The sequence below is a fragment of the Rhincodon typus genome, chromosome 20 (assembly GCF_021869965.1).
Source record: "Rhincodon typus isolate 14 chromosome 20, sRhiTyp1.1, whole genome shotgun sequence".
NCBI lineage: Eukaryota > Metazoa > Chordata > Chondrichthyes > Orectolobiformes > Rhincodontidae > Rhincodon > Rhincodon typus.
The window spans coordinates 47075494-47095172 of NC_063351.1; the positions used below are offsets into that span (position 1 = coordinate 47075494).

Below are 19679 nucleotides of genomic sequence, written 5' to 3' on the forward strand. Positions count from 1 at the left end.
CACCTACCTCCTATGAATGATTAGAATAAAAAAGTGGATATGCAATGTAGTAGCTAATTGTTAAGGTAATAAAGGCATGAATTGAGAGGTTTCAGCAGCAGATCAGCTGAAATGATGACGGCGTTTGAAATATTGTGTTTATTGATGATTTGCAGTTAACACTCTGCCTCTTTACAAAACTATCCAAGAGTGGAACACGAGTGTTTAATCGCATTAATCTAAATGGATTTAGCCATTCGGGCTCGTTGCATGTCCATGCAAGGAACTTGCAGCATTAAGGGATTAGAAGAGGAAAAACCTGTTAGAAAAGCCTGTAAACTTTCATGTTTAAACAGCAAAGTATTTTACATATGTGATGGATTGGCCGTGGATTTGCTTCAGAAATGAAAATAATCACATCAGTTTTATCAGATTTCTACACCTATTTGCCAAATTGTGCATGAAACGCAGCTTTTCTGTTCTATCTCTATAATCCAGATGTAATGTGTACTGCTCTATTTTAAATCGAGTGATAAAATGGCTGTGCTGTATTGTGTGTATGGTATGGAAAATTATGGAGAGGAGGATTGGCGATTGATTTTTGGGCAATATAACAGTGGATCTTGTGCAGTGTATTATGAACATATTAATGTTGTTATCTTTTGAATTACTGTTCGTAGGTTACCGTGCATTGAAAGCTTTTGGCTGCTCATGTAAATTTGAGACTTCTCTGCCAAAGACAGAAGTGAAATGACTGCTAAGAAATTTGAACTAGAGTGCAATGGACTGCTGAAGTCATGGGAATTAGACCAGTGAACTGCATGAGTATACCTACAGCAGTGCTGTATGGTTCCTTATCTCTGTTTGTCTCCATTCTGCACAATGTGTTCCTCCTATACTACGTAGATACATTTGTATCTGTTTACAAAATTGATAAAGTATCCTTCTGGATTGGGGAGGTGAGTCTATTTTTTTTTAAAGTTTTACTTGGTAGCACATCCATAATTTTTCTGTCAGCACTGAGATACATAGTTGCAGCTGTTCACAGTTGCCCGTGGCAAACTGTCTAAAATGTTTAACAGAATTCTTTCTTTAGTGCCATACTTGACTGTTGCAGTATAAAGTTTTGTTCATTATAACAAGTGAAATGTTGATGGTTCAAATAGAGGAATTCAACATCCTCAAAGTGTTAGATTTTTTGTTATTGCAAAATCTTTTATTGCTGCGTACAGCAACATAAACTGTTCTTTCAAAATTAAAACCTTAGTTTCTTTTCATTAATTATTTATAATCTGTTTCAGAAATACTTGCAATCACTGCCCAAATGGAATATTCAGTAAATGCAGTAAGATTGACTTATGATGGCATGAGATTCCAGATGGTCTTGTTCTTAATCACACTGTCACTTTACAGCTATTTAAAATGAGAAATTTTCTTATTGTAATCAAGTTGAGTGAATTTTGTAGTCTAGATCATTTTAAAAATAACTTACTGGGGCCCGTGACAAGGTAAATACATTTCAGTTTGTCTTAAATCCCATCCACAAATGCTGTAAACTGTATAAGCAGTTGGACAGTTTGAGTGTTAAGTATAGTACGATGTAAAACAAATGTAATTTTGGTGTTTTTGAAGCAACTTGTAGTTCTTTGTTCTTCTGTACAAAGGATTAGGAAATGGTTGAAGTGAAATTTCAAGTTTCAATGTTTAGTCATTGATCTGTTGGGGTTTGCTGAACAGAGTTTGTCAAGAGTAATTGAACACTTTTTGGTGGGGTTGGGGAGGAGAGAAAATATTTGGAATATTTTTATAATTCCTTCATTTGCTCTTTCTTAGATGTGAATTGGCCAGGAAGAATGAAATCAAAATCAATGCTGTGACATAAAGATAAACCTGTCAGTAATTTGTTTGAAATAACCTTGGGAAAGGTGGTAGTTGGAGAGCTTTCAAAGGCCTTATGCATGGACTGAATGGACAAATAAATATCAATTTACTGATTAGTACAATTATAATTTAATGATTATTGCAATTTGCAAGATACCTGAATGACTTTGTACACATCTTGAGCATGACTTTCAAATCGAAAAGTATTATTTAACCATATCAGCATCATGGTAATGAGCTTGTAGCTTGAAATACAGCTTTACAGGAATCTAAAGGGATTCAGAAAAGTTTGTTCCTGTCCATTTCTATTGAAACCAGTAAAATCTATAATCCTGGAAGTGTTCTAATTTTTGTATAGACAGCCAAACTCTGGGGAGAAGTTTAACTCTGGTGATAAGTTGTTTATTTCTATGTTCCTTTCTTTCTTTATACCTTGCATCTTGTTATTGTGGTTTTTGAATGAGCAGTCAATCAAATTGATCATACTTGACTGTGTATTTGATCAGCAGTCGATGTACATACTTCAGTTGTAGAGTCATACAGCATGGAAACAGACCCTTCGGTCCAACTAGTTATGCTGACCTCTTCCCAAACTCAAATAGTCCCACCTGCCTGTATTTGGCCCATATCCCTCCAAACCTTTGCTATTCATGTACTCTTATGTACTTATCCAAATGTCTTTTAAACACTGTAACTGTTCCTGCAGCCACCATTTCTTGCAGTTCATTCCACGCACTAACTATTCTGTGTTTAAAAAACATTGCCCCTCATGTCCTTTTTTGTTAAGTCTTTCTCCACTCACCTTAAAAATATGTCCCCTAGTTTTGACTCACCCCACCCCCAGCATTTCAGGGAAAAGACCTTTGCTGTTCAACTTATCTATGCCCCTTATGCTTTTATAAACCTATAAGGTAATCCCTCGACCTCCTATGCTCCAATGATTAAAAGTTCCAGCCTATTTTAATACCCCAAACCTTCCATTCTTGGCAACATCCTGGTAAATCGTTTCTGAGCCCTCTCCTGTTTAATTTTTTAAATTCATTTTGTGGGATGTGGGCGTCGCTGGCCGGCCAGCATTCATTACCCGTCCCTTGTTGCCCTTGAGAAGGTGGCGCTGAGCTGCCTTCTTAAACTGCTGCAGTCCGTGTTCTTTGGTATGACCTACAATGCCATTAGAGAGGGAATTCCAGGATATTGATGCAGCAACAGTGAAGGAACGGCGTTATATTTCCAAGTCAGGATGGTGAGTGGCTTGGAGGGGAACTTGAAAGTGGTGGTGATCCCATATATCTGCTGCCCTCCTCCTTCCAGATGGAGGTGGTTGTGGGTTTAGAAGATGCTGTCTGGGGATCTTTGAATTTCTGCAGTGCATCTTGTAGATAGCACACACTGCCAAATGGTCACAGCCTGGCATTTGTGTGGCAGGAATGTTACTTTATAAACCTGTATAAGGTCACCCCTGAACCTCCTACACTGCAGCAATAATAGTCCCAGCCTATTTTTATACCTCACCCTCCATTCTCGACAACATCCTGTCAGCCCAAGCCTGGATATTGTCCAGATCTTGCTGCATTTGAACGCAGACCGCTTCGTTATCTGAGGAGTCACAAATGGCGCTGAACATTGTGCAATCGTCGGCGAACATCCCCACTTCTGACCTTATGATGGAAGGAAGGTCAGTGATGAAACAGCTGAAGATGGTTGGGCCTAGGATGCTACCCTGAGGAACTCCTGCAGAGGTGTCCTGGAGCTGGGATGATTGACCTCCAGCAACCACAGCCATCTTCCTATGTGCAAGGTATGACTCCAACCAGCGGAGAGCTAATCCTCTGATACCCATTGATTCCAGTTTTGCTAGTGCTCCTTGATGCCGCACTTGGTCAAATGCAGCCATGTTATCAAGGGCTGTCAATCTTACCTCTGGAATTCAGCTCTTTTGTTCATGTTTGAACCAAGGCTGTAATGAGATCAGGAGCTGAGTGGCCCTCATGGAACCCAAACTGGGCGTCACTGAGCAGGTGCTGTGTGATGGCACTGTTGATGACACCTTCCATCACTTTACTGATGATTGAGAGGAGACTGATGGGGTCGTAATTAGCCGGATTGGATTTGTCCTATTTTTTATATTCAGGATATACTTGGGCAATTCTCCGCATTGGCGGGTAGATACCAATATTGTAAATGTATTGGAATAGCTTGGTTAGGGGAGCAGCACATTACTGAAGATTGTCCTGCAGGCTGCTGCTGGAAGTTTGTGAGCCCATAGCCTTTCCAGTATCCAGTGTCTCCAACCGTTTCTTGAAATCACGTGGAGTGAATCAAATTGGCTGAAGACTGGAATCTGTAATGCTGGGGACCACTGGAAGAGGCCGAGATGGATCATCCACTCGGCACTTCTGGCTGAAGATTGCTGGGAATGCTTCAGCCTTATCTTTTGCACTGATGTTCTGGGCTCTTCCATCATTGAGCATGGGGATATTTGTGGAGCCCCCTCCTCCAGTGAGTTGTTTAATTGTCCACCACCATTTCATGACAAAACGTGGCAGGATTGCAGAGCTTAGATCTGATCCGTTGGATGTGAGATCGCATAGCTCAGTCTATGTTATTATGTTGTTTGGCGTGAAAGTAATCCTGTTTAGTGGCTTCACCAGGTTGACACCTCATCTTCAGGTACGTGTGGTGCTGCTCCTGGCATGCCCTCCTGCACTGTTCATTGAACCAGGGTTGATCCCCTGGCTTGATGGTAATGGCTGAATGGGGGATATGTCTGGCTGTGAGGTTACAGATTGTGTTGGAGTACAATTCTGCTGCTGATGGCCCACAGCACCTCATGGATGCCCAGTCTTGAGTTGCTAGATCTGTGCAAAGTCTGTCCTAATTAACACAGTGATAGTGCCACACAACACATGGAGATTATTGTCAATGTGAAAGTGGGACTTTGTCTCCACAAGGACTGTGTGGTGGTCGCTCTTACTGATACTGTCATGGACAGATGCATCTGCAGCTGGCAGACCTGTAAGGATGAGGTCAAGTATATTTTTCCCTCTTGTTGATTCCCTCATCACTTGCTGCAGACCCAGTCTAGCAACTGTCCTTTAGGAGCTGACCAGCTCAATCAGTAGTGCTGCTGCCAAACCACTCTTGGTGGTGGACATTGAAATCCCCCACCCAGAGTACATTCTGTGCCCTTGCCATCCTCAGTGCTTCCTCCAAGTGTTGTTCAACATTGAGGAGTATTGATTCATCAGCTGAGGGAGAACGGTATGTGGTAATCAGCAGGAGGTTTCCTTGCCCATTATAATAATAATATTCTTATTCTTATTCTTAATCTCATTATTCCTATTCCTATTCCTCTTCTTCTTCTTCTCCTTATTTTAATAATATCCTTCCTATAGCAGGGTGACCGGAACAGCGCGCACTACTCCTGAAAAGGCTTCACCAGCGTTCTGTGCAACCTCAACATGTTGTTGCAACTCCAAAGAGCGGTTATGAATTGAACGTTTGCTCTTTTCAGGTGTATCGATGGTAACCTGTAAAGAACAAATGTTGGTGTCTCTTTGGTTAGGGGGTCAGTTAGCTCAGTTGACTGGATTCCTGGTTTGCAGTGCAGAGTGCTGCCAGTGTATGTGTTCAATTCCCGCACTGGCTAAAGTTAACGTGAATGACCCTCCTCACCCTCTCCCCATCCCTGAGGAGTGGTGATCATCAGGTTAATCCACCACCAGTTGTGTGTCTCTAGTGAGAGAGCAGCCCTTCCTTTAGAACAGTAGTGATTTTTACCTTTTCATATTGAAGTGCATTCATTCTTTTCCGTATTATATTTCTAAAGGCCCTAAATGCAGATAGATTTGTGTCTGCCAGCACGATCCTGTTAAAACGTGAGTCATTGAACCACAACCTTAAGGACTTGCTCGTACAGAACAAAATGTACAATAACTGTTGGGAATCTGTCTGCTCAGCTACGTGCTTCTCTCCACACCACTCACTTCGAACTACCCATAGGAAAAGTTTGCTTCTTTGACTATATCCACATTTTTAGCAAGTGACTCTGCCATATTTGATTTAATCTCCAAAAAGTCAGGAAGGCCTGTGTAGGTCAGGAACATAAATTCATAATTAATCCGATTCGTTAGCTGTGAAGCATTTACTTTTTTAATCTTCTTGCTACCCAGGAAAGTTTTTTTAGGAATAGAGGGATTTATTTTTGTCCCATTTGGTTCTGTTAAATGTTTTTATTTTATTTCTGAACAAGAATAATTATTTAGGTTCTCTCCTGTGAAGCTAGGCGGAGTATATTTTTCCCTCTTGTTGATTCCCTCATCACTTGATGCAGACCCAGTCTAGCAACTGTCCTTCAGGACAGGACCAGCTTCAACAGTAGTGCTGCTGCCGAGCCACAAAAGGGCAGGAATAGACGAAAATGAGATCTGGAAATTTGCCTTACCACCTTCAAAGACTTGCGTACAGGAAGCCCCAGGTGTCTGCATCCATACCCCATTTGAAATTGAGCTAAATAGTTTGTTTCCTTGGCTCGTTTTTGCAGGTACTTACTCGTAATTAGGGGAAGGTGATGGCCTCGTGGTATTATCACCGGACTGTTAATCCAGAGACCCAGATAACGTTCTGGGGACCTGGGTTTGAATCCCGCCATGGCAGATGGTGGAATTTGAATTCAATAAAATATCTGGAATTTAAGAACCTAATGATGACCATGAATCCATTGTTGATTGTCAGAAAAACCCATCTGGTTCACTAATGTCCTTTTAGGGAAGGAAACTGCCATCCTTACCTGTCTGGCCTACATGTGACTCCAGACCCACAGCAATGTGGTTGACTCATAACTGCAGAGATGGACAATAAATGCTGCCTAGCCAGCGACGCCCTCGTGTCGTTAATGAATAAAGGAAAAAAAACACACTTTACAATCTCCACAAATGTTGCTTGAGGCCAAAACATTGACTGTCTTCAAGGAGATAAACATAGATGGATAAACATAGACGATCAGCCATAATTCTGTTGAATTCTGGAGCAGGCTCAGCAGCTGAATGGCCTATTCCTGCTCCTATTTTGTATGTTTTCTAATGTTCTGTTAAATATCAGCTACCACGTATTTTCATCAATCACTGTGTCCTCATGAAATCTGCTATGGTTCCCATTGTTCACTCTGTATGCCAGAAAGTGCGGATTCTATACTCAACAATAGGCTATTGATGTATATCAGAAGTACATCTGTAATGCACTCCTTAACGCACTCTATTGTGCAAATGAGTCACTTGAGATATCATGCTTTCTGTTAGCTGTATCCTTTAAGTGACATCTATGAGATAATGAAACAAAATTTTGTGGATGACAAGGGTATGTTAATATATGACAGTCATTTTAACTGTTGGTGTAAAACAATGATTTGAGGGTATTTTCCAGGTTAGTTATCACTCGTCAGGATGCTGTCAGGTTCTGAAGTACTCATCGTTTTACCTTATCTAGGTTGACTCTTTCACCCTTGTATCCAGTGAGTTTCTGCTTCCTTGTTTTCTTCAGTTTAATGTTCATTTTCTTTTCTTTCAGACCATTTTTCTACTATGGAACAGTCTTAATGATCCACTATTTGGGTGGCTTAGTGACCGCTCATTTCTGAGCACACAGCAGTAAGTAATATGGTCATTCTCTTTAACGAGAACCTGTGAAAAATTGTTTAAATTTAAAACTGGATTCACCAAATCAAAATCACTGAACTGTTTTGCACAGTGCCTCACATGAAAATGTTGCTTTGAGTTCAGTTACTTCGTCTATTGTAGCATTGGTAACCCACTATTAAACATTTATTATCTGTGCAAGGCATAGCAAACTTGTAAATAAAAAATACAAGCTGTTGCCTTAAGTAAAATCTATGAAAGTTATTGATATGGTATCAAGCTTGAAAGTAAAATTTTCTGAAGTAAAGCTGCTTTTGCTTTCCCACATGTCAGGAGCACATGGATTTTTATAATAAATGTCGTGAATTTCATCCTTTCTTCGTTTCAGCACAGTCATCCGCAGAAATGTCCAATGGCTACCACATTTTTTATTGCTGAGTTATTTTGGCCCTGTTCTTCCAGCCCGAGTGCATTTAATGATTTCTTACCATTAAGATGGAGGTCATTTTGCATATTATATCCTGCTTTATTTGTAATTTAGTTTGTAATGTTGATTGATGGCCTGTAGTAGTAGTTCAGCATTGCAGGTTCATTAGGGCATTGTGACTTTGTTATAGTATCTATTTGAATTTCTAGTGAATTTTCAGCCTCTGTAAAATGGCTCAGCTGGTTTTAATGGTGAGCAGCCTGTATATTCCAGGAAAGTCTAAGCACTTCATGCCATAAACTTGTGACTGTGTTTCAAGAGGGTTATTGAGCTGAAATGAAGAATTAGTGATAGACAAGAATAAAAATGTGCAAAATATAGAAAATAAGTTCACAGCAAAATAGATTGGAAACGGTGAAAAATTAGTGAGGGTAAGAAAAACAGCAGCTGAAAGCCTTTCCTTGTTTTATGTGGAGCAAATACTTGTAACTTTTTAAAGATGTTTTATTTGACTTTGATAGAATACTAATATTTACCATCACTCTCGTTATTGCATCAGACAAAGTGCCAAATGTGATTCAAACCAAATATTTGTACTTGTGTCCACTATCCCATTTCATCAGAGATAGTTCAGGGAATTCAGTGGGATGATCCCCTATATGGATGGGTTGTCTTACGAGCAAACATTAAACAGTTTGGGACTCTACTCACTGAAGTTTTTTTTTAAAAAATGAGGTGATTTCATTGAAACATACAGGATTCTTAAGGGGCTTGACAAGGCTGAGAGTCTAGGACCAGAGGGTGTAGCCTCAGAATAAAGGGGCATCAATTTAAACTGCAGCGAGGAGGAATTTCTTCTGAGGGTTGAGTGTCTTTCGAACTCCATGCCAGAGAGAGCCGTGGGCAGAGTCCTTGTATATATTTAAGACTGAGATTCATGATCAGTCACCGAATTGGGGAAAAGAGCAGGAAAGTGGACATGAGGAATGTCAGATCAGCCATGATCCTATTGAATGGTGGAACAGGCTCACTGGGCTGAATGGCCTGTTCCTGTTCCAATTTAATGGTGTTTTGGTACCACTGAGAGAAAAGCATACAGGTTTACATGCAGTTTCTCCACTTGCACATCCTTCACTCTATCTGATTTTTGCCATGCTATCAGAGTTCAGAAAAGTCAGGCTTTGCTACCTAAAATGGGCAGTCTGAGGTTATTGTACAGAAGTGTTACTGCGTAAAATTAAGAGTCCTGGCAAAGATCAACAATCTTCTGTTTCGAACCGAGAATGGTTTCTAACCTGGTGTGACCTAAAAGGGGAGTGGAGAGGTCACAACAAGAACAACCCAGTTCTGAGTTATAAAGACAGAACCTCAAACGTGTGTCATTCTAAAAACTTAATTCTCAATTGTGTAGAAGAAAGAAGAGTTAACTGAATTAATCAAAATTTTTCTTTTTTTTTGAAAGTTTCTGGATAAAGTGAGTTTAAATGGTTTGAGTAAGCAGTTTCAAGTGTTTGGGTTTTTATTTTGAAGGTTAACCATGCTTAGATGGGATGTTTGTTCCTTTCCATCACTTGCATGATTTAAAAGTTGAATGAATACATTTTGTTCAATAATTCTGGAAACTCTTTTTTCTTAAGATCAGCTTCAATTCTCTGGGCAGTTAAGTTATCCATTATGTCAAAATAATCGCAAGACTGGTCCTGATTAACTCCATGGTAAAATTAAATATTGACATTCTAGGCTAAATATGTTTTTTGTACATTTGTAGAATGTTTATGTTTGTGTGATAATATAAATTTGAAGTTTTTATAATATTTAAGCATCTCTAGTTTTGAGTGCGAGTATAACTGTTGAAAACCAGTCCTAAATCCGAGACAAACCCGGTCTACAGTGCCCCATAAAAATGACCTTGATGTTATTAATTGCTAGTCATGCAATAACCACAGGGAGAACCAGACAGTTTTATTAATAGACTGTGTGTAGTTTTGCACAGCATCCACTTGTATTTAATGTACTTCAATGCTTTCTTGCAGATCAGGTGCTGCGATCCCGACTCCAGAAGTGGTATTGAAACGACTGAAGGCGTTAATGCGAAATGGTCCTCTGTTTGCTTTATCATTCCTCTCTTTCTGGGTGGTTTGGGCCCGCCCAGGAGTACAATTTCTCATCTGCCTTTGTCTGTATGATGGATTCCTCACCCTGGTGGACCTTAATCATAATGCCTTACTGGCAGACCTGGCAGTATCGGAAAAGGACAGGACTAGACTGAATTTTTACTGTTCCCTTTTTAGCGCACTTGGCTCCTTGTCTGTATTTATGTCCTATGCAGTGTGGAACAAGGAAAACTTTCTCTCATTTAGACTCTTCTGCGTAGCATTGGCTGCCTTTTCGACTCTAGGTTTTAGTTTCTGCACCTGGATTCTCAGACAGCGATTTCAGTTGGAGCTCAAAGTCAAATACGAGGAGGCTTCCATACTAGAGGAGTGAGTATTTATTTATTTATTTCTTCCCTTGTTTTCCAACACACACCTTTCTCACCATGTTAACAAGTTCAGTTATTTGCTGCTTTATGTTGCTGAATAGCCTGTACTTTGCCTGGAATGGCTTTCAATACCAAGTTCTTTTTCTCTCTTCGTTACTGTGTTCTTGTGTTGATCCACTGTAAGACCCTGGGTCTGCATTCGCCTATGTTGATGTGTGGGTGCAAGAAGCTGAGTTAGTTTGTGCAATGGTATCTGGTGGCCACTGGTCATGAAAAGACTTTCAGAGCCTCTTTCCAGAACCACCGCCACCCCACCCTACCCTATCCCTATAACCCTACATTTCCCATGGCTAATCCACCTAGCCTGCACATAACGGGCAATTTAGCATGGCTAGTCCACCTAACCTGCACACCTTTGGACTGTGGGAGGAACCTGGAGTGCCTGGAGAAAACCCACACAGACACGGGGAGAACGTGCAAACTCCACACAAACAGTAGCCCAAGAGTGGAATTGAACCTGGGTCCCTGGCGTTGTAAGGCAGTAACGCTAACCACTGAGTCACCGTGCCACCCTATATGGATGATGGTATTCACTGGAAACGTGGTTGTAAGTATGTTTAACCTTGAATGACAAAGGGGTATACTCATTGTCTACTACATCAGGCACCCATTTTAGAAGGGGAAAAGCAGCTTTTTCCTTCTGTCGTGGGATATGGGCGTCACCGGCTAGGCCAGCGTTTATTGCCCATCCCTAATTGCCTAGAGGGCAGTTTAGAGTCAACCACATTGCCGTGGGTCTGGAGTCGTATGTAGGCCAGACCAGGTAAGGACGGCAGTTTCCTTCCCTAAAGGACATTAGTGAATTAAATGGGGTTTTTCTCCCCCTAACAACAATCAACAATGATTTCATGGGCATCCTTAGACTCTTAATTCCAGTTTTTTTTGTTTTTTTTTGAATACAAACTTCACCATCTGCCCTGGAAGGAATTGAACATGGGTCCACAGAACATTATCTGACTCTCTTGATTAATAGTCTAGCAATAATGCCACTAGGCCATCACCTCTCGCTTTCATCTGGAGTACCTTCCCATTCATAAGAGCTAACAAGTCAAGGGTATGCATAATAAATGGTAGATATGATAAATGTGCAGGAAAAGAGGGCCTTTTAATACGTGCCTGCACATTCCTGAAGGTGGCATCATACATGAGGCTCATGAAGAGGACATAGGGGATACTTGTCTTTATTAGTTGTGGTGTAGGATATAGGATTTGGGAATACTCTCCTGCACCAGAGCTTCCAGTGATCAATTCACGGGGGTGGCACATCTGACTTTCAATCATATGCTCCCAGGAATTCCTGACAACTCTCGCTTATTTGGATTGCGTTTTTTTTTAACAGCCTTTTGAGATGCAAGTTAGTTTGCTGTGACGAATGGTGGCAGGAATGATTTGAAAATTGAGAAGACTTTGAAATCTAAATTGTTTCAATGTAAAGCACTGACGGCCACAGCTGGAGTTCTCTATGCAATTCTGGTCACCACACTGAAGAGCATTCAGCAAAGATCTATGAAGATGTTGCCTGGAATGCAGAGCTCTAGTTATGAGGGACAGTTGGATTGGCTAGCATTGTTTTCCTTGAAACAGTGGAGGCTGTTTATGTATAAAATTGTAGGGGTTAGGGAGAGTGGATACAAGGCTATATTCCTCTTGGTCCAGGGGCTAATAACCAAGGAACATATATTCGGGTAGGAGCTTTGGAGAGGGCTTGGTGAGAAGTTTTGTTGCCCAGACGGTGGTGGGGATCTGGAATTCAATTTGTTGAAAAGGTGGTAGATGCAGAAACCCTCAACATTTAAAAGGTGCTTGGGTTATGGCACTTCAAAGTGTATATCTGAGAGACTACTCTAGTGGGATACAGCTGGATGGCTACTTATCTGATGGAGACACAGTGATCAAATGGCCACCTTCCTGGACACTCTGACTCTTACTATTTTGTTAATATTTTGTATTTGATTTAATCTAGTTAAGATTTCAGACATTAAAAGCACCTTATGGTATAAATATTTAATATTTGAAATCTCTAATAAATAGCCTATATGTGATGTGTTGCCTGTCTCTGAAGGATTCCTAACCCCACCAGTACTTTGCTGAGCTCATATACTCCCCAGATCTGCTGGGTAACATACCTTTACAAGGCTAGTAATTCACTTACTTTGCACTAATAACCTGAGTGAGATGGGTTCCACTTGTACCGTGCCAACTGGGGAACTTAAAACTGTGAACTGGTAATGGAGCATAATGTGAAAATGTGCGAAGGATATATTCCTGAATGGAGCAGGCACCCACAGTACAACAGGGATTAGATTCAGCTGCAGTTCATTTTTGCTACAAATTATTGTGTCATACCTTCCCTGACATAGGGCCGTAGACTTTTTTTTTTGAGAGTGAGTACGTTTTGTGCAGGATTCCCTATACCTGGACCTAGCTTTTTTTCTAACTTGTCTATTTTAAATTTGTTGCAATTACTCTTATGAAAGTTGTCATTTTGATTCTTTACACATGTAAAAGGCTTGCTGAGCTGATGTTTGCCAGGGACCTTGCCAACAAATGGTTATGAAGGTAGCCATGCAGATGGATTTTTAATTTCTTTTTCAGCCATTGCAGACACCGTCATTTTCCAAATCTATATCTTTTGCCTTTCAAGTCTCTGCAATTATATTTTCATCTCTGCCACAGAAATGAAGTGACTTGAGTAAAATTCACAAGTGGGAATCTCTAAATGACTGAGTGCGCTCATCCCATCATTGGATGGGTAACCACACTGTCTTCCAACATCTACCTGCTGCTGTACTGCTTGGTAACCTTGCTAGTGTTCTTTCTCTGAACTGCATCCAATGAAATGGTATCTTTCCTTTTCTAAAACATGATAAAGTTTGGGGCTAATCAAATCTTTATCATTGTTAAAGTGCAATAATCCATTAAAAATAGTACTTTAATTGCTGTCAACTCGCCTCTCCCACAGTTTTTATTTAAAGCAACGACTTGTTCAAACTCTTGCCTATTGTAGTGTTTATGACTTGCAATAAAGATGGGAGGATAAAGGCCATGAGAGTTTTAAACATCCACATTCAGTATTGGCATCAAATTAATTATCAGTGACTTTTCTAATACTGTCCTGTATTCTGGATTCTGCACAGATTATACATTAGTCAAACGCCTCATACTCAGGAACTGACACTGGCAGAATACCTGAAACAACTTTCTAGACATCGGAACTTTGCTTGGTTTGTGACCATGAACTTGGTGCAGGTAAGGCCAGAACTTTATTTCCAAGGGATTCGTTTAAAGATTTGGGGCTTGGCAGAGAAAATTGGCTAATGATTTTTAAACATCCGAAGATTACAGAAAGGATACTTTGTGTTGTACAGCGACAATAATTTGTGAAGGCCATTTTTTAAACTGAGTAAAAATGGGCAAATATCCTGCTGTAAACAGAACAAAACTGCGTAAAAGGAAGGTGTTTGTAATTTTAAAAGCAAGTTACTGGAAAACATAATAAAACAAAAAACTGCGGATGCTGGAGATCTGAAACAAAACAGAAATCAGTGACTCTTCATCAGGAATTCGGATAAATCACCAAATTTGAAATGTTAACTTTCTCTTCTCCCCACAGATGTTGCTAGACCTGCTGAGTTTCTCCAGCAATTTGTTCTTTCAATGAGAGAACATTTTGACTGATACTTACTATGTTGCCTTCTTTGGTTAGTGACAAAGAAATCCAGGATTTGGGCAATGTAGGATTTTCAGGGAAAGTGGCTCCATGAAAGTCTCCCAAAGGAGTTCCAAACCTTTGGATGTAGAAAGCTGTAGGAACAGCTGATAATCAGGCAAAGGAAGAAGCTGATATGCAACAGAGCAGAACTGATGTACAGGGGAGGACTGGAAGTCGTATAAAGATAAATCTTTATCTTAAAGGAACAAGGATGGGGAGCTGTGAAGTTTAAATTTTAAAAAATTGATGAGGCCAATTGTAGATCGACAAGTACGTGCAGGATGTGGTGTGGGGCATTGGATATGTGCGGCTGAACTTTTATGAACTGCAAACTTGGAGGGTGGACCAGGGGAGACTGGCCAAGAAAAGTACAAGGTAGAAAATAATTGAAGTGCATAGCATGATGAAGGAACTGTGTGCTGTTCCTCATTGGTTGTTTGTCAATTGCTGCCATCGGTTGGGGTCCGTTAGTTCGGTTGTCTGGACACAAATGTCTGGGTTCAATTCCTGCACCAGCTGAGGTTACCTTGAAGGACTCCTCTTCTCAACCTCTCACCTCACCTGAGATGTGTAAATTCCCAGGTTAAACCACCACCAGTTATGTCTCTCTCTAGCGAGAAAGTAGCGCTATGGTCCAGTAGGACAATGATGACTTTACCTTTTACCTTATCAGAGGCATTGGAAAACTTGCTGGAAAAGAGGAAGTATTATAAACGTAATCATTGTTACAACAGTATATTAGTCACCAGACTGAAACCATTGGCTCTGTTTTCTCCTGACAGAGGCTGCCAGGCTTTACTGAGTTTCACCAGCAATTTCTGTTTTCTTTTCAGATCCGCCACACCTGCAGTTTTTTTTAATTTTAGTATTTCAGTGGGGACAAATATGAAAATGGCTGAAATTTGATTGCATGATCTGTACTGAAGTCATGTGTTTTTCTGAGATTAGCTGATTTAACACATTGTTAAATGCCTTCTTTTTCTTTGAAAGGTATTTCACTGCCACTTCAACAGTAATTTCTTTCCATTGTTTATGGAGCACCTCCTTTCAGACAAGATTTCACTCTCCACAGGATCCTTTCTCCTAGGTAAGCACAGTGCCTGTGATCACAGATGATAGAGAATCAATAGGTTCAGCAGTGATTTCTGTTTTTCCTCTGTCTCCTCCCAAGTTGTGCAAGTCTGAAATGAACTCCGATAAGGCTGTATAAGAATTAGAGATGCCGCACGACAGTTTATTTGTAATTAGTTTATTTCTTGGCTTGGTATTTAGTTCCCAAGATGAATCGTTTACATGTTATTTGGTGTAATAATGTAGCGAAAATAATAAACATGCATAGTGTTGGAGGAACTCAGCAGGTCTGGCAGCATCTGTGGAGAAAGAAACAGGGTATGGAGTTAATGTAATGAGTCTGGTATGACTGCTGTTCAGAATCCAGTGAAGATGACTGGTTGCAAAGTCAAATTAGTCACCAATACGCGAATATTGAAATAGAGGTAAGAAAGGCATGGATGAGGGTTTCAATAGTTAATGAGCAGAGTTAGCTCCTTGTCTAGCAGTCATTAGAGCAATGCTAGTTTGAATTTCTTTTTAGTTGGAGGAGAAAGCATGGAGGAGTGCTTCATGGCTATAACAAAATGCAACAAAAATTGAAGCATTTCTTTTTTTTTTCAGGTGCATCATACATTGCTCCACACCTAAACAACCTCTATTTCCTGTCACTGTGCCACAGATTTGGGGTGTATCTGGTTATCCGATGGTTATTCTTCATAAAACTGACAATGAGTTTGATGATGTTACTGGCAGGACCAGATCAAATCTACCTACTTTGTTTCTTCATTGCCAGGTATAGCAGCATTCTTCCTGTAGAGCTTGCAAGTTGGGAGCAGTTTGATAAGATTGTTAACCCAATACTCAATGACTATTACAGATTGGTAACCAGAGCAACAATCAGAAGTAATAATGTGAAATTTTAAGCAAGTTTCTTTAATTGGGTTGTTGAAAGGCTGAAGAAAAGGAAATTGGGGATATTGATCACTTGATTTTGGCTTCCATTTTCCATTATCCTTGGGAGGTTCCATTAAGATGCAGTGTTGCTGGCCTCGGAGTCTGAAAAAGCATGAATTTGGATTTCACTACTCAGGAGCTCGATGCATAATTCATGTTAACAATAGTAAGGTTATTTATTCAGCAGCATAACTAAAGCCTGGAAGGTTTCACCTGCGGTTCATCTGATCAAGATGTTTTGAACTGCTCTAAAATTCCTCCTTGTATTCTATAAAGTTAGATTAGAGGCTCAGAGTATGTTAGTTTTTAACCTAAAGTACTGACTCCTCATCAATTTAATCCTATATAATGGGTATTTTACATGAGGGGTTGAATTACTTTGCAATTTTGAACATGACAGCAGTTCATGCTGTGAAATGTAGTTCATGTTATTAAATGTGATTCATTTGGAGGTCCGTCATCTCGGTTCCAAGACATCTGTGCAGGAGGACCTCAGGGGAGTGTCCTCGGCCCAACCATCTCCAGCTGCTTCATCAATGATCTTCCCTCCATCAGAAGGTCAGAAGTGAGAATGTTCACCAATGATTGCGCAATGTTTAGCACCATTCGTGAGTCCTCTTACTAAAGCAGTCCATGTCAAAAAGCAGCATAACCTAGACAAAATTCAGACTTGGGCAGAAAAGTGGGAAGTAACATGCACCATGCAATTGTCAGGAAAGGATCATCTCCAGCAGTAAAAACTGTAACCATTGTCCCTTGACATTCAGTGGTGATACCAATTTACTGAAAAATTTACCAAGCTCCTCCAACAGCACCTTCCAAACCCACAACCACTTTCATCTAGAAGTGCATCACTGAAGATACGTGGGAACACCACCCTCTGCAAGTTCCCCTCCAAGCCACTCACCATCCTGACTTGGAAATATATCACTGTTCCATCAGCATTAAATTATGTGCAGCAGTGATTTCCATCTGCTGATTCTGGATCACTGATGCTCAGATGTGCCTCTCGTATGAAGATCAGGCACAACTGAAGAGTCATGAATTACAAATCTACGAAGCTATTTTCCCTCTGATCTGTTATAGGAGATGTAACTTCTAAATGACTATATTTAAGTTACATAAATCTATTTTGGAATTGGGCATAATTTCAGAATGGAGCTGAAGAAGACATCTCAACTACTTCCACAATTTTGAAATAGAGTATACACTACCTTTTTCCTAAACGGTTTATTTGCAATGAAATACTCTTTGAAACCATAAAAGAAAATCAGCTTTGATAGCATTGCGCTCTTTCACGCACTGAAAGCTGACAAACTGAAACACCCAGTCTTATGGAGCAAAGTGAATCGAACTGAGTCAAAATATACTGCACCATCACATTACTGAAGTTGTGGTCCACAACTCGGTACAATGATCTGCCACAAATGAATAGAAGCCTGAGTTGCTAGTTGTACAGTCCATGTTACTTTAATGTTACCAAATCCTTCTATATTGAGTGTTGCTTCTGGTTGTCATGGTAGCTTTGAAAGCAGTTAAGTATTGGAATTAGATAGTATATTAAGATTGAATTTAAAAGCTGATTTGATCTTGAGTGATTGTTGAATTGTAGTTCCTTGGCTGTTGAATTAGAAGTGTATTAAATTAACGATAAGTTCTTTCCTTAGTAACATGAATACAAACAAAAATATCAAATATATTCTTTCCCGTATTGTAAATTATGTTGTGGCTTGCATTTAGGAAGCATTTCTGATGAACATTTGGTCTTGTCTTAGATTCTATGATAACTGAATTAAGATAAAAATCTTTTAAATGGTTAATTTTGTTAGTAGATATTTTGTTAATAGTTAGTTGGTTGCTATTAGTGAGCTTAGCAACTTGTTTATCATTGTTCTATTACTGTGCCTGTATGTGACATTGCCAGGAATTCATTTAAATGCCTACTTCTATTTAAAATTGTAATGTGATTGCTTATGACTAAACAAATGGGTTTAATGATAAATTGAAACATTGATCCATTTGTACTCTTGTATAGCCTTTAGTTATTAGTGGATGTATTTCGCTTAACCCCATTATTCCCTGAATGGCAAATCAATTCATATGCTTCAGATTCTACACCCAGCCCTACACCAAACACAGGCACATATATCCCAGATAACAAGGTGTAGAGTTGGATGAACACAGCAGGCCAAGCAGCATCAGAGGAGCAGGAAAGCTGACATTTTGGGCCTAGACCCTTCCTCTCCCCCATTTCTGAAGAAGGGGGTTCTGAAATAAATAGGGAGAGGGGGAGGCGGATAGAAGATGGATAAAGGAGAAGATAGGTGGAGAGGAGACAGACAGGTCAAAGAGGCGGGGATGGAGCCAGTAAAGGTGAGTGTAGGTGGGGAGTTAGGGAGGTGATAGGTCAGTCCAAGGAGGACGGACAGGTCAAGGGGGCGGGATGTGGCTAGTAGGTAGGAGTTGGGAGGAGGGACAGGTTAGGGAGGCGGGGATAAGCTGTCCTGGTTTTGGGATGCAGTTGGGGGACGGGAGATTTTGAAGTTTGTGAAGTCCTCATTGATACCATTGGCCTGCAGGATTCCCAAGTGGAATACGAGGTGCTGTTCCTGCAACCTTCAGGTGGCATCGTTGTGGCACTGCAGGAGGCTCAGGATGGACATGTCGTCTAAGGAGTGGGAGGGGGAGTTGAAATGGTTCGCGACTCGGAGGTGCAGTTGTTTAGTGCGAACCGAGCGTAGGGATTCCGCAAAGCGGTCCCCAAGCCTCCGCTTGGTTTCCCCGATGTAGAGGAGGCCACAACGGGAACAGCGGATACAGTATACTACATTAGCAGATGTGCAGGTGAACATCTGCTTGATGTGGAAGGTCTTGGGGCCTGGGATGGGGGTGAGGGGGCAGGTGTAGCACTTCCTGCGGTTGCAGGGAAAAGTGCCGGGTGTGGTGGGGCTGGAAGGGAGTGTGGAGCGGACAAGGGAGTCACGGAGAGAGTGGTCCCTCCAGAAAGCAGATAAGGGTGGGGAGGGAAAAATGTCTTTGGTGGTGGGGTCAGATTGCAGATGGCGGAAGTGTCGGAGGATGATGCGTTGGATTCGGAGGTTGGTGGGGTGGTACGTGAGAACAAGGGTGAGTCTGTTTTGGTTGTTATTGCGGGGAGGGGATGTGAGGGATGAGTTGCAGGAAATGCGGGAGACACGGTCGAGTGCGTTCTCGACCACTGAGGGGGCGACGTTGCGGTCCTTGAAAAAGGAGGGCATCTGAGATGTACGGGAGTGGAATGCCTCATCCTGGGAGCAGATGAGGTGGAGGCGAAGCAATTGGGAATAGGGGATGGCATTTTTACAGGAAGGTGGGTGGAGGAGGTGTATTCTAGGTAGCTGTGGGAGTTGGTGGGCTTGAAATGGATATCGGTTTCCAGGTGGTTGCCAGAGATGGAAACAGAGGTCCAGGAAGGGGAGAGAGGTATCAGAGATGGTCCAGGAAGGGGAGAGAGGTATC

At 41.0% G+C, this 19679-nt stretch overlaps 1 protein-coding gene across 2 annotated transcripts in view; it reads left to right on the forward strand.

Moving 5' to 3' along the window:
• Positions 1-19679, forward strand: part of mfsd13a (major facilitator superfamily domain containing 13A) — a 38399-nt gene that overhangs the window by 11725 nt on the left and 6995 nt on the right. For both annotated transcript variants that reach the window (XR_007264295.1, XM_048609068.1), the window contains exons 2-7: positions 660-938; positions 7426-7505; positions 9954-10403; positions 13600-13711; positions 15165-15261; positions 15849-16020. Coding sequence is in view for 1 of the 2 variants with exons in the window: in XM_048609068.1 (XP_048465025.1) it covers positions 777-938; positions 7426-7505; positions 9954-10403; positions 13600-13711; positions 15165-15261; positions 15849-16020 (1073 nt within the window). In the remaining variant the exon portion in view is untranslated. The remainder of the gene's footprint in view (positions 1-659; positions 939-7425; positions 7506-9953; positions 10404-13599; positions 13712-15164; positions 15262-15848; positions 16021-19679) is intronic.